This window comes from Lytechinus variegatus, chromosome 2 (assembly GCF_018143015.1).
Source record: "Lytechinus variegatus isolate NC3 chromosome 2, Lvar_3.0, whole genome shotgun sequence".
In the NCBI taxonomy this organism is placed as follows: domain Eukaryota; kingdom Metazoa; phylum Echinodermata; class Echinoidea; order Temnopleuroida; family Toxopneustidae; genus Lytechinus; species Lytechinus variegatus.
The window spans coordinates 71,906,204-71,920,819 of NC_054741.1; the positions used below are offsets into that span (position 1 = coordinate 71,906,204).

The 14,616-nt window shown below is 33.7% G+C and overlaps 1 protein-coding gene across 4 annotated transcripts in view; it reads right to left on the reverse strand.

Annotated features, from left to right (window-relative positions):
• Positions 1 to 14,616, reverse strand: part of LOC121408906 (active breakpoint cluster region-related protein-like) — an 83,088-nt gene continuing 68,472 nt past the window's right edge. For 3 of the 4 annotated variants that reach the window (XM_041600617.1, XM_041600614.1, XM_041600615.1), the window contains exons 17-23: positions 14,254 to 14,415; positions 11,592 to 11,763; positions 10,823 to 10,900; positions 8,997 to 9,029; positions 6,044 to 6,178; positions 5,200 to 5,305; positions 1 to 4,874 (exon numbers count right to left, since the gene is read on the reverse strand). In XM_041600617.1, coding sequence (XP_041456551.1) covers positions 4,652 to 4,874; positions 5,200 to 5,305; positions 6,044 to 6,178; positions 8,997 to 9,029; positions 10,823 to 10,900; positions 11,592 to 11,763; positions 14,254 to 14,415 — 909 coding nt within the window. In that variant the 3' untranslated portion in view covers positions 1 to 4,651. The remainder of the gene's footprint in view (positions 4,875 to 5,199; positions 5,306 to 6,043; positions 6,179 to 8,996; positions 9,030 to 10,822; positions 10,901 to 11,591; positions 11,764 to 14,253; positions 14,416 to 14,616) is intronic. The other variant, XM_041600618.1, reaches the window with a different exon arrangement.

A 14,616-nucleotide genomic window follows, 5' to 3' on the forward strand; every position in this document is an offset into this window, starting at 1 on the left:
TGCAGTTCAATACAAATGTGTAGTGACTTTATTGTCCATATAAACATTCTCCTTTCTGCCTTTCTGAGTATATATATCATATACAGAAACATGTAACCTATTACATAAAACAAAAACAAGACCAATATGACTTCACATTAAATATACTTAAAAACTCAATAAGTTACAAACTCTGCAATGAAATTAATAAAACACAGCTTACTCTAATCCTCCCATTGACTGCTAAACATCCTTTAAGCCTATCACATATTCAGGTATGACCTTCAGGTATAACCTTCAACTCTAACCATGTAATTTCCATCAGAAAATCATTTGTACCATTGACCACTCAAAATGTGATTAAAGAAATTACACATCCGAGATTTATTTACTCCCATACAAGAGTTGTTCACACATTTTGATATCTGCATCCAACTTGTAGTCATATTGATTTTCCAATTTTCTGTTGGGAAATGAGAAAATTTCTCAACAAAGCTAAGGTATGCTTAATTTCTACATGTAAGAACAGATTTAGCATAAAATGTGTTTGAGATAAGTACAGTATATAGAGGCTAATGTTATTAAAAGATAACATTTCAAAATGTATCACACAGAAATTACAAAATCTCTTATTCTTGTTCACAACAAAAATGGTTGCAAATCAAGCACCTAATAATAATTTAAAAAATGTCATGGTCAGGAAGAAAGAAGTTTTAAAAAAGGATAAAAATGGAAGTATTTAGTTGGATATTATGCACTGCTTAGGCACTTTCAACATTATTAGCAGAAATGTTTAAAATCATGTTTCTTACAAGATAATTACAGGTAAACAAATATTGACATAAAAATTACTGTGGCATACATTTTAAGCCAAGGTTCAAATCATACACTTGCTTTCCTATGGAATTCACAAGGAAATGGTTATGTGATTTTACAGTGTTAGGAAATAGGATGTACACTAAATGAACAAAAAAAAATTACTATCGCATCAGTTTATTGATGTAAAGAATGAAAAATCATCAAAATTTATGTAAATACACTACCTGTTCTTCATATGCATTACAGGATACATTCCCTGACATTCCCTGCATAACAGCAGTCATTTTTTTTCTAAAATAAGTAATACTACCGCAAACCAAGCTTCACATAATTGTATAACTGTAATAAAAATCACCAGTATGTTTCGGAATATATAGGTGATGAAGTTAAAATACAAAGCTCAAGCTTTGACATTGCAAAATATGTATTGTGAAATCTACACAATAATAACTTTGAAAGCAAAATACAGATATCATGGCCTGCATAATCATTTGGTGGTCAAAAGAGGTACATTGTACATGTAAAGTACAAAGACACTATAAAGGGAAGACGGGACACTTGAGGGCTGTTTTCAAATGCTCAATTGCATGACGATGGGTGCCAAACAATGTTGTGGAGGTAAACTTATTGGCATGGGGTGGTTTATAAAACATATACAGTACAGGAAATGATAGAGGAGCAGGCCTGGTACACCTCTCCTTTCCTAGATATCTCTCAGGTATATCGTCCTTAATATTGTTCCACTTTTGAAACATATGTTCAAGTGTCAAAATTGCCTACTCCCCACCCCTTTCCAATTTTCCCCCATGTTTTATATACGACTCCAAATGACAATATGCAAATGTATAGCTGACAAACAAAATCGGGCACTTTCAAAGCATTTTATTACATGCTCTAATGTTTGTCCAAGTCTTCTCCTTGTACTGTCTTTGATATAGCTTACAATATTAACTTGCTATTGTTATTGACAACTTCATTGATACATATCATAGTAGCAAAATAATGAAAATGATATATAATGTAGTTCTATCCATGTTAATTGCTCCCTTTCTGACAATGCATCATGTGTTATATTTCAAACCCTGGTACATGCCTACATGTATGCTAAATAAAAAGAAGTAAAGTATACAAGTATATAGAAGTTTCCAATTTACGATGATACATTCATCATAAGGATGGCTTAAAGGTAATTTATCTTTTATTCTTTAAATTAAATATAATATTCCAAGAATTTTAATGAGAATAAATACTGAGGGGTATTAAGAAACATATCCCAAATTTGCTATTTACAATATGGATATAATATCAAATCATTCTTTCTTGTTCTCTTATTTTTCATTTACACTTTGTGAGTTACCTGCCCAATAATAGGCCTACAGGCCATACACCAAGTTAGAAATGTGATGTTTATTAGTTTGGAAAAATACATCTTTCATTAATTATTTACAGCACTGAAATCTCTCCACTATAAAGAGACATAGCTAAAGATACAGTAGGCAATCAAATCCAATTAAAGATTAAGTGCTTATATTGAATCTCCAATATTCACAGCTTCAATTAATTTCCCCACAAGCAATAAAGCAATAATTATGGTAATATGCAAAAAAAAAATAGGACAATACAGTGGATTCAAACTAAAAAAAGAACAAAGACAAAACACCAATATCCCCCTCTCTCTCTCTCTGTTTCACTACTAATAGACAGACCGTATACCGTACATGCAAGTCTCATTTGTGTGAACACACATGTACTTGTATGTGTTTAGTATCAAAATCTGCTTTAAACATTTACATACTTACATGTACACCCATCTTTTTTTTCTCTATTCAAAGTCTCTACAATATTTACACGTACATATTGTAACTACATTTCTAAATCAATATTCTTAAGTTAGACATGTAACAAAATACACCATAATAATTTAAAATTTCTCTTTCCTGGAACAAATACTGGGTACACGTACCAGTACATTTCACATGCTGTGGTTACTATAAAATGAGTTGTACAATATCAAATTTTCTAATCTACAAATGCCATACCTGCTGGCTTTCTATATAAAGCAATACAAAATAACAGAATTATAAATATCAATAAATGGATCCAGCACCCATATATGTATTAAAACTTAACAAGAAATATGTGAGCAATGAAAGAAAGAAAAAATTCTTATTCTGGCTCGAATTCGCAATGCATGTATTAGTATATTCCATCTGCATTGGCATGTTTTTGTATTAATGCATGTACTTGTATTATCATTAAAATAAACCTTAAACCAGAAATATTTGCTTTAAACTGGAAATACCGATAATAAAAACTACAAATACAAAACAGCTCCCACAGTATAAACACACATCACCTTGTGTTCTGCCATGCACTGACTTGGTATGATATACATGTACATGTAATAATCATACAACATAAATCACTGTGATGCGCATTATGAATCATAACATAATAGAAGAATTTGCTTCCTGACTTTTCCCAAAGTAGAATTTACAATTCGGGAAAACATGATCATCTACAAAATCTGTATAACTCAGTACAAAGGTAGATAATACAAATGTATCAAAAATATATTTGCTATTGACACCAGCAATGTAACATCCCTATAGAAATACTATTCCTTCATTTTTTTTTTTACATTTTTTTGTTGTTGTTAGTCTGATAAAAATGTCTATTTCACTTCCTCACTATACATTTTGCACAACATTTACTTGCTTAAGGCAGTCTATGTATATGTCCACTATCAAACACCAAGTTTTTACAATCATCATCAATCATTTGATATCACCATTCATTATTGGATTTATTGGAAATATTGCTTCCTTTTTCTTCTTTCTATTAAATTGGGTAGGATACCCAAGTGCAAAAATCTAATCAAATATTTCCACTCATTCATTATCTGTTCTAACGTTTCTTCATGTTTTTTTTTAATAATCTTAATAATTTCCTTTGCCAGCCTTTTGGGATTATGTACATACTGTTTTGAATTAAGTCAGTAAACCACAAACCATACACCTTACAAAATTGCCAACTACTAAAAGCTGTGAAAAGCAATGCACAAGTTTTTTTTTAATGGTTCAGTGATCACAAGGATAAGTTAGTTTGTTTTAGTGAATTCATGTAAATGAGTCACAGACATGCTCCATGTGGTACTGTAGAATGGCAAATTTACAAAATCACAAGGAATCATCAGTCCTTAAAGGGACATCTCTATGAATCTAAGTGGCTTAATTCAATTAATTATTCATACATGTATATGATCAGATTTTTAAGACCTACAAGTACATGTAAATATTATACATGATTTTGACTGAGTCACTTACATGTATATGTGGCAAGCATTAATGTACATATACAATGCAAAAAAAAATAAATAGAGAAATCCTTAAGAATGATCAGTTCACTTCTGTCTACATCCATCGATAATTGGTCTACTTCCATAACCTTCAATTTGATCGCTTGTTTTTGCTCTGAGCAAAAAAGCAAAACCTATATAAGACAAATCCTACATGTAAGCAATGATCAGGGGAGCGTTTCATGAATGTTGTCAGCGCTGACAAGTTGGCTTTCTCTGACAGTTACCATAGTAACAGTCAGAGGCAAGTACCTCACAGCCAATCAAAACCAAGGATTTCACTGAAATTGTCAGCACCGACATTTTAGTCAGTGCTGACAACTTTCATGAAACACCCCCCAGTTCCTACGGACCTACAGATTTCAGTCATCATACTCCAATAATCACAAGGAATAATCAGTTCTTCTCCATGATGAGCGTTGCACGCAAGTGCTCCAAGCATAAATTCACATACTAGAAACCAGACATGCTATAATCCTATGGAAGAATCCGTGCTCAAAGGTCAGTCTCCAAGAGTTCTGTGGTGTCACTGAAGTGTTCTAAGCAGTAATGTAAGATGCCAACCTGGGAGATGACGCTGGACATCCCCATGATCTCGGCCAGGATGTCAGGCTTACCCGATGCATTGGTGGTGGCAGCAGGACCGAGAAGCGTTGGACCAAACACGGTGGAAAGGTTGTGAAGGGACATCTTGTTCTTTTCTTCTTCTTTGGCAATTCTAAAGATGAAAAATATCAAAGATTACATGTTTTTATATAATTGTTTTACATATCTAACCTATATTCTATTTCATATACATGTCTTTGTTTTGTTTCATATATTAATTTCTTTCTTATAACCCTCAGATGACAAGGCCCTCAAAAAGGACCTTTCTCACATGTGCCTCCTTGCCCCCCCCCCCCCCCCCAGGTCTATGCCTGCCCTAAGACAATTGAATAGCTGTAACGGTTTGCAACTTTATACATACATCAGAAAAAGCTCTTTAGTAAACTTGTTTCCTATTTTGTTTCAATAAATTAATAATCTAAACTAATATAACCAACCTTCTGAGGTGATTGAAGAGAAGAAAGATGATTGTTCTGTTTGGTTCAACAACACTCTTCAGCAGTGACATGAAACATTTCTTCTTTGCGACAGGATCAGTCAATTCTATACAAGAAAAAGAGACAGATCAATATGTTAAAGCAAATTTGGATGATTCTACATGTTTGTACAAATAAAGGATTTATTTTCTTTTGTTTTATTTATTATTTGGTTTGTTTATTACTTGTTTCATTTATTATTAGTTCTGTAAATTTACGATGACAACATATTATGATGCACATGTATACATGTAGGACAGCTGTATTTATAAGCTGGATCAGATGAAGCCCAGAGCATGATTCCCATAACAAGGCTTATTTGAGACTCTAAAAAGTTATGCTTTTTCTTTTCATGTATGTCCTTACTCTTTGTCCAATCCACCGTAGAGCATAAACTCATCAATTAAATTTCATGCAGCTGTTTACTGCAGATCTCTGAAGACAGCGGAGGAAGCTCAAGATTCTTAAGAATGTATCCTCACTTGAAATTACCCTCCCCCCATACACTAATCCCCATTATTAAAGGTGTTTAATAAGAATACCCCTCACCTGAACCCCCTTCCTCAGGCGCGGATCCAGGGGGCACGTGCCCCCCCCCTTTGAGAAGCAAAATTAAAATTTGTCATGTGAAAATGCCATTAAAAAAGAGGAAAGATTTTTTTTTTGCTTGTCAAATTTTTCGGGGACAAAATATCCTTTATTTGTGGTTAAAACCCTTTTTTTTTTGCATGTCAAAATTTTCCTCTGAAAAATCCCCCCCTTTGAAAATCCTGGATCTGCCCCTGCATCTAATGCTACTACTTACGTAGTCCATCTACAAACTGTGGGTAGAGAGCATGGGTAAAGAGCGGCTCGGGTAATTCCCTGAGGTAGGCTTTCAAGAGACCAGCTACAGCATGGATATCACTCTGTTTCAACATGGAAGCTATGTTCCGACGATCTAGGAAAAAAAAAATATTACATTTGATCAAATAATCATAAACATTCTCTGATATAAAAAGTTAACCTTGCAGGGGCCTCGGAACTGTTTTCAGAGTGGGGGGGCTGACCATGCAAAAAATCACTATCATGTGGTAATATTTATGTTTTTTGTACACGCTTCCATGGCGCCTGCCTTGGTGAGGGACACTATGCAATAAACAGTCGGATCTGCTCTATACTGACCTACATGTTTATCAAATGTAATTCTGTTCCATTGGTTTCTCAATTGAGAACATATTCATTATCAAACTGCATCAAACTACATGTTTGAGAAAATCCAGAGTTGATAAACTAAACTTGGAACCAGGTACATTTAGTAGGCCTAGATATATAACTAAAGGCTTTTCTCTTTTCAGGCCACCATATTGAATGTATTTCATCCAGGAATGTCCAATAGACTCTTCAGAGGGGAGAAATCTCAAATTCAAATCATTATAAAAAAAATTGAAATAGAAGTCAAACAGTAAAATGTTTGCTTTTATATAATTTTCCTTTGATGACTTCTTCATATCAGTCAAAGAGCTTTAAAAAAAACTAGATACATGTAGAGTCATTTTTCTAACAAATATCCTAACAAATACAATATTTCCTTCATTTGTAAAGTTAACATAGGCTTACTTATTAAAAAAAAAACCAAATAACAGAACATGCATGTGCAAGCGTGCACATCAAGCAACAAAATAAATTACATTTAAATTAATTTTAAAAGTATTTTTTTTAAATTAGCAAAATTCAGTTGTTAGTACATCACGGCTAACCACTTGCATTATGGGGGAGGGTGAACCCCCACCCCGACAAATTTTAGATGAACTTCCCTCCTTTTTTTGCTTGCCAGTAAATGTGTTTTATGGTTGGGATGACCTTTGAACTCTTCTTCTTCTAGGAGTCAGAAAATTTCTGCCCCAAGACAAGGTTCACCATGCATACCGCTGCAACTATAACCATTGCTGAAAATCAATATTCTTACTAAGCAAATTCATTAAAATTAAGTCATACTTCAAAGTGTAATGTGATAGCATGTATGCTTGATTGGGTTGTGTGTACACAATACATGAATAACCATGAAAGGCCAATGTTGATTGTCTTTTACCAAAAAATATCAATAGGGTAAAAATACATGTTTAAATGTGCAAGAAAAGCATGTGATCCAATAAAACTAAAAAAATGACAAAAACAAAAAACTCCCAAGGATGTTTCATAGAGCCATTTGTAACTTACAAATTTATGCACAACCAGTGACCTGTTCTAATATGAGATACCAAAATTTTCCCATGTTAACAAAACAGTACCTAATTTCTCATAACCTTCATCAATTTTTTTTTACAAATAAATAAACACTTGCTTTCAAATGTTTGTTAACAGCAAGAATTCCAACCTACAAAGATTTCAGTTTTTGCTGATAGCAATCAAAGTGATTGAGAATCTTGATTTCACACACAAGAACAGGTTCCAATCCTGCATTCAGAATTAATTGCATCTACAAACAGCCAGCCTTATGAAACAACCCCATCCACTGATTCTAAATGATTGATAAAACCACTTAAAAGACCTTAAGGCTGTATACATGTAGTGTATATACGTTAAGTAGTTGCAATAGTATATCAATTAATAAGGAAAGGTGTAAAAGAAAAAAATGTTTAAAATAGCTTGCACATATATCACATCCAAAATAAAACATCACACAGATCAAAGTATACTGCATACACTGTATGAGTAAAAAAATAGTCATACATGTATGCAGTATAACTATTGAAAATGATTTACTTTGTTTTTAAGAAAGAGGTATGTTAATTCTTGCTGGATATTGGTCAAACAAAGATTAACATTAAGAAAAAAGGAATAAGAATGACATTACATGTACATGTATAAAGGTTAAACTTTAATCATTCAGGTAATAAAAATAGAAGAAAAAAAAAACATTGCAGGATATATGTACACAGATTTAAAAAGGCCATATTAAAAAAGACATAATATAATGATCAAAATAATGTAAATCTCCACACTTTTGCAAATCATAGTTTATTAAGCATGGTCCATGGAGTATGGTACAGCTAGCTGTAGGAACCCTTGACAGTGTCACCTTGCCTGCAGTTAGGTTTTAGCATTAGGCTGCACATAGTTTTTAAGCTGGTAGAAGAAGAAGCAGAAGAACAAGATATACCCACAAGCCATTTTGATACAGCATGCGTATAATGTGTAGCATACAGAAGTACAAGTACCAATAAAAAAAAGCATGCTTTAAATAACATACCATTGGGGAAACTGGCCAGGCCTGCATGCGTAATGTAGGATAGAAAACAATGAATGCATACAACTAGAAGGAACAAGCATGCAACATGCACAAACATGTACAGTAACAAAGTCTTCTCATCACCAGAAATTTGCATCATTTCTTTAAAGGATTGTCAATGTTTTGCACATTCCTGTAAATTGAACCAATATCGTACCCCTGCACTTTGATATTCAGATATCATTTCCAGAAATCCGTCCCAAAGCTACAGTGTAGAATACAATATTTTGGACAAAACTCTAAAATTACTGATTGCTACAAAGCAATTCAATTTTAACATGAAATGAATTTTATTGCATTCCAGTAGGGAATAATGTTATTCAAAACCATGCATCACTATGGACAATTTTCCTTATATTTTCTAAAAAGATTTTCAATGATATTTTTTGCATTTGTTTGTCATATAAAGGGGCGGAGCACCATTGAGGGCATAGAAATAGTGCATTTCTGGCTATGAAAAGATTACGCTGCAATGAAATAAACATACCGGATTCGGTAATTTCACACAGATCATGGAATGCTGTCATTTATCCATTAAAAAGGGATTAATAAATATATGGCAAAAAAAGATTAATAGATGCAAAAATATGGATTACACATTATATGAGGTTTAGACACATACTTTATATAAATATGAAAAGGCATAGAAGTATTTTATTTCATTAAAAGGGACAGAACCATCTAAAGCAAAATAGAGATAAAAGTGTTCATGTGATATACTTTAATAATTATGCTGTTCTGCAATACAATGGAGCATAAAAAGTCTATAAAATTGCTATACATATTAAGAAAAGATGATAAACATATCGATATGCGATCAGCCACCCATAAACCAACACTCAGTCACCAGGGAAATTTCCTTGTAAATAGCCAAAAAACAAAAGAAGAAATTGGCTTATCTAAAGTTGTGAAGCCAAAAAGAAAATGAGATACACAAGTTTCTTTTGACATCATTGTTTGCAGACTACTTGGAAGTTTAACACAGATTACACACCATGCACGTCTTATGCTTGGGGAACCCTTAAAGGGGAAGTTCACCCTGAAGAAAACTTTGTTGCAAAAATAGCAGAAAAAATATTGGTGAAGGTTTGAGGAAAATCTGTTAAAGAGTAAGAAAGTTATTAGAGTTCAAAGTTTTGGATTTGTGATGTCATAAACGAGCAGTTGCCCCATGTGTTATGTAATATAAAATGCATGAATTTCAAATTTTGCATGGTTCCTGATGACTTAATTTTGTTTTCTATTCATGGTCGGGTGTGAAATGATTTGTCTATTGATATACAAAAGGTACAGTGAAAACCATTTTCAATTTTCTGAGAAAATGATATTTCATTGATTTTTTACCATTCGCTATGTAGGAATGCTGCTCGCATACACGTATGACGTCACAAATCAAATAATTGAAATTCTAATAACTTTTTAATTATTTGATGAATTTTTCTCAAACCTTCGGCAATATTTATTATTATTTTTTTTGCTATTTTTACAATAAACTTTTTGTCAGGGTGAACTTCCCCTTTAACTTCAAACCTTGCTTTCTCCTAATTTTCTGAAGCTCTAACTTTAATGTTTACTACATTCAATCAAGTAATTATGTGAGTTATTGTTGATCAATTTTGGAAAGTTATATACCCTTTTAAAGATATAGATTTATATATAGATCCCAACATTTATTTTTCTGCAACTTATTGTTGGTTTTGGGATGGGAGGTCACATATCTACTAGTACTATACAGAATATCAAGAAGACAGATTGAGTCCATTTGAGCGAGAATAAAGATTTAGTGAATAAATTCAAGATACTACTTGATATCTAGCACTGATATTTAATTTTAAGATAATAGGACCATTAGAGATGCGAATATGGAATGAAAATATATGAAGTGGGACTACAGCCTAGAGTGGATACTGTGATATGAATTTGTATTGTAAAACATAGTATCCATTAGGATCTTCAGTCATCTGCTATGAAAATTAAGCACCTCTTTAAAGATCATCTGAACTTTTCTTCTAAAATGCCTAGATATATGTGGAATTGAATGAGTGTATTATGCAAAGTTTTAGAAATACTACATGCTTACTCTTTTTGGTAACTTCTATCTAAATCCTTCTTTTTAAAGAAAAAAAAATACTTGCAAATTTGCCCTACATGTAAACTAGAAAGAAAAATATTTTGAGACCTGCAATAAATTAAGGCATGATAAGAATAATATTCATATTAGAAATGGATTAATAATTGAGTAATAATATGAATATGGATTGGCAGATATTCATGAAATATGAAATAATATTTTGAAGACACCAATTAACTTACTTATTTCAAAGGCTTTCTTCAGTTTCTGAATGTCGGCTGATGATCCTGATATCCTGTAAATTCCCATTTCATGGATACCTACAAAAATGATGAAAAATAGAATGGAAAGTTGTGTGACGGTTTCATCAATTAACCATCAGAATCTATCAATGTGAGCTTCACTCAATCACATGTAGGAAGTAACAAGGAGTTCCTAGCAGGTGAAATGTACAAGGTAAAGATGGAATTAACGCTAGAAATTTTACTACTGGTGTAATAAACCAGCAAAGATATGAAAAAAGTACACCTAAGATATTTGAAACCTTAAAGTTCATGATGAAAACCAAGAGCATTAAGCCATCTTATTAAGCTACCGACTCCTGCACTCGCGGAATGTTGAGAATACTTCTGAATGTACATGTACTATACTTCTTTGATGAGCTCCAAAGATATTGTGAAGTCAAAGTCTAACAATTTCAAACTATTTTGCTGAAAATGTTGTTTCACACTTTTTCCTAGTTTTTATATTTGGATAGTTTTCCCTGCCATTTGCCCATGGTAAATACAACTGTTTTTATCACAGAGACACATACGCCTAAAATGGTTAAGGTAAATTTTACAAACTGTCGCTCAAAATCTCAACATTACCAGGTCGATGTAACATAGAGATTCTTTAACTGTACCTGTGTCAATGCAGGAAAACCATAGGGTTGTCATTGAAAGTATAATTGCCACCAATTGCATATTTTATTTATTACAGGCCTTGGAGGAAATAATAAAGTGGACATACCTCTCCTATCGACCTCTTCCACGCACAGTGTGATAATGTTGGGGATATTCTTGCCCTGTCTATGTGCCAAGGTTCCGACCTGTACCCCAAAGACTCCCATCTTCTTCCTTGAATGAACTCTCTTTAGAGTCTTTTCAGATGACTCAAAGCGTACTGTCACATCAACTTGGAGCTGTGAATGGATATTTAGAAAAAAAATGCATTTAGGATGAATACTATAAAAATATATTTGCGCACAAAATGTATACCGATACATGCCCCATTCGGAACAAAAGGTGACTACATACATGTACCAACCATGGAATGAAAAGGAAAGAAAGAAAAAAATATGACTGCTTCATTCCAAACACTTAACATATATTTTGGTCCAGTTTTCTTTTGATTGTATAGTTGAAGCAATTCAATGTAATAATGTCTATCCTTAAGAACCAGACAATGATAAATCAATTGTACATGTGCTGGATATATCTATATCATCTTGAATATTCTGTGTACACACACCTTATACATAAATATAAATCATAAATACATGTGAACTTGCAAGGAAAGATGGGGAGGAAGTGGAAGGGGAGGGGGCGATGGTGACCTTTGAGGAATCCCTGGTCACGATACTCACCACATCATCTTTCGTTTTGAGTTTTATTGAAGGTATCCCAAAACACCCAAACAGATTGTTCCTTGCGTAGGCATATACCACAAGGCAAAATCTCCACATCATTATGAAATCTTTGTCTTTCAATATGTGAAAAGAAATTATTTGCCAAATGATGCAAATGTCAACCTGATTCTTGATATCCTCTGTTGACGAAGCGAATAAGAGACTCACAAGGACAGTGTACATCTGACGACGGTAAACTTCTGAAGGATGAGCATTTTTCTTTCAGCACATCTATATGCACGCTATACCATTCATCAACAAGTAGCAAAGATGGTTGAAAAGACAAAGATTCTTCAACTGGTAAAGTTAACAAATCTGGCATACAGTCCTGCAATGAAGATGGAGTCTGTTAACAGGCCATGGCAAATGCTGAGTCAATGATGCCAGTCTATATCTGAACGGAAGGATATCTTGATGCATATATGTTTATATATGTACCAAAAGAGGTGATATATCAAGGAAGTATAAAAAAACAATCCATATGATCATAACAATCCTCCTGTTCGCTTAGTGGACAGATCTCCAAAGTGGTCCATCACGGATGGGCCAAAATTAAGACAGCACAAAATGTCTGTGGAAGGAAGTTCTGATGAGGTATGTGTTTATACCAAATAGCTGTAAACACATATACTGTTTATAGAAAATAACTATCAAAAGTGATCCAAATGAGTCTAAGTATCCTGTATGTGCAGGAGTGGTATCCTGCTCAAAGTTCGCTTGCAGAGGCAACCTTGGTTTTGGAAAGTAACCAAAGAGAGGACAATTTAACCAAGGATGTGAGTTCAAAGATCCAGAGGTAATCCTGGCTACCAACAATGCAAACAATCTTCTTCAGTAGGAGTGAGGATGATTTATTTGCAAAGAGCTAATTAATACCCAGAGTACAAGTAGATGCATACTTCTTCTGGTAGAGAATATGACATTCAACTTGACCTTCATCACCAGAATGAAGATGGACGTGTGGAGCTTGCAGGCTTGCAGATGCCTACTGTACCCAAGACAAGACAGGTAATGTTACCTGAAGAACTTGACTGCAAAACACTCAGTTCCCAGAGACTCCAAATGCCCTTGACCACTTCACTGAACATTGATATAAACCCTAAACAATAACATCACACAAAAACACTCTATACAGGATCAGAGATAATCAATAAAATCCTGGGGACTGCTCTTTCAATTATCCTCAGACAAAGACAAGAGGATGAGGGCTTAATCAATCCAGGCTAGTGAGTGATTGATGTGCTAATCCTCATTGTCCAAGTTCATGGATTAAAATCACATAATAGGCAGATAACCATTGTCAAAGTAAACAGTAGCATTGATATAAAGGTAGTGTCATGCCTATTGAACATCTTTCATATCATCGATATAAAGAGTCTTTAGAGAAATAGACCTAAAACCAATTAAATGACACTTGATTTTCTTTATGTGAGTCTTACTTAATATAACTACTGGTGGTACAAAAGGTACAATTCTGTCTTTCTGGACCAATTGGTGTCAATCAGTGAAATATGTTATCCCTCTGCAACACAAAGTATCTGGTCTATCTGCACTAACTACTATTTAAACTACACATTACTAATTCACTCAGCTTAATACCATAGGAAGACAGTATTATTATTGCCATCCTACACATAAATATACATATTTTCAACATCTCTTCATAAACAGTGGTAGGACACCTCTCTTACATACACCTGGTCCATTTGGTCTTTGTAACTTATACCACTCTCTGATAAAAATAATAAGAGTAATAACATAACAGAAACAATAATATTGTCTTTTTTACTCATGGTATATAGCCACTTTAGTTCTGAAAAATGTTCTCCCAACGGGCCCTGCTTCACAATGATAACATTAATACACTGGCTTTAGCTGGGTTGCCTAGGCACTAAAGGAATTCCTTTCTACCAAGTACCCATTTACTACACCTAGGTGGAGAGTAACCCTAAATCTCCTGTTCTATGAACCCAATGACATCTCTGTCATACCACATGACCTTACCTGGTCCATGAGAATGGTGAAATCCTTGCCTCCTGTAACACTGATCTCCTGCTTTGCAAGACTGACAGCGCCCTTGTCATACATCTCATCATCCAGACCCTTGGTGAAATCATAGCATAGGATCCTCAGCGTCTTCGCTCCATCCACGTCAAGAGCAAACTCCTATTGCCATTATAAGAATTCAATGAAGATTTTAAAGCCAGTTTTTATCAACATAAACAAGAATCACAAAACGATTTAAATGTCAACGAAAAGGAAGTTGAAAACTTTAGTTGCCTGAATTGATATCTTTTTAATGACACATAATGGTCATGATGATAAGCAAAATGTTTCAATCTAGAAATTAAGTGGAATTTGAAGTCA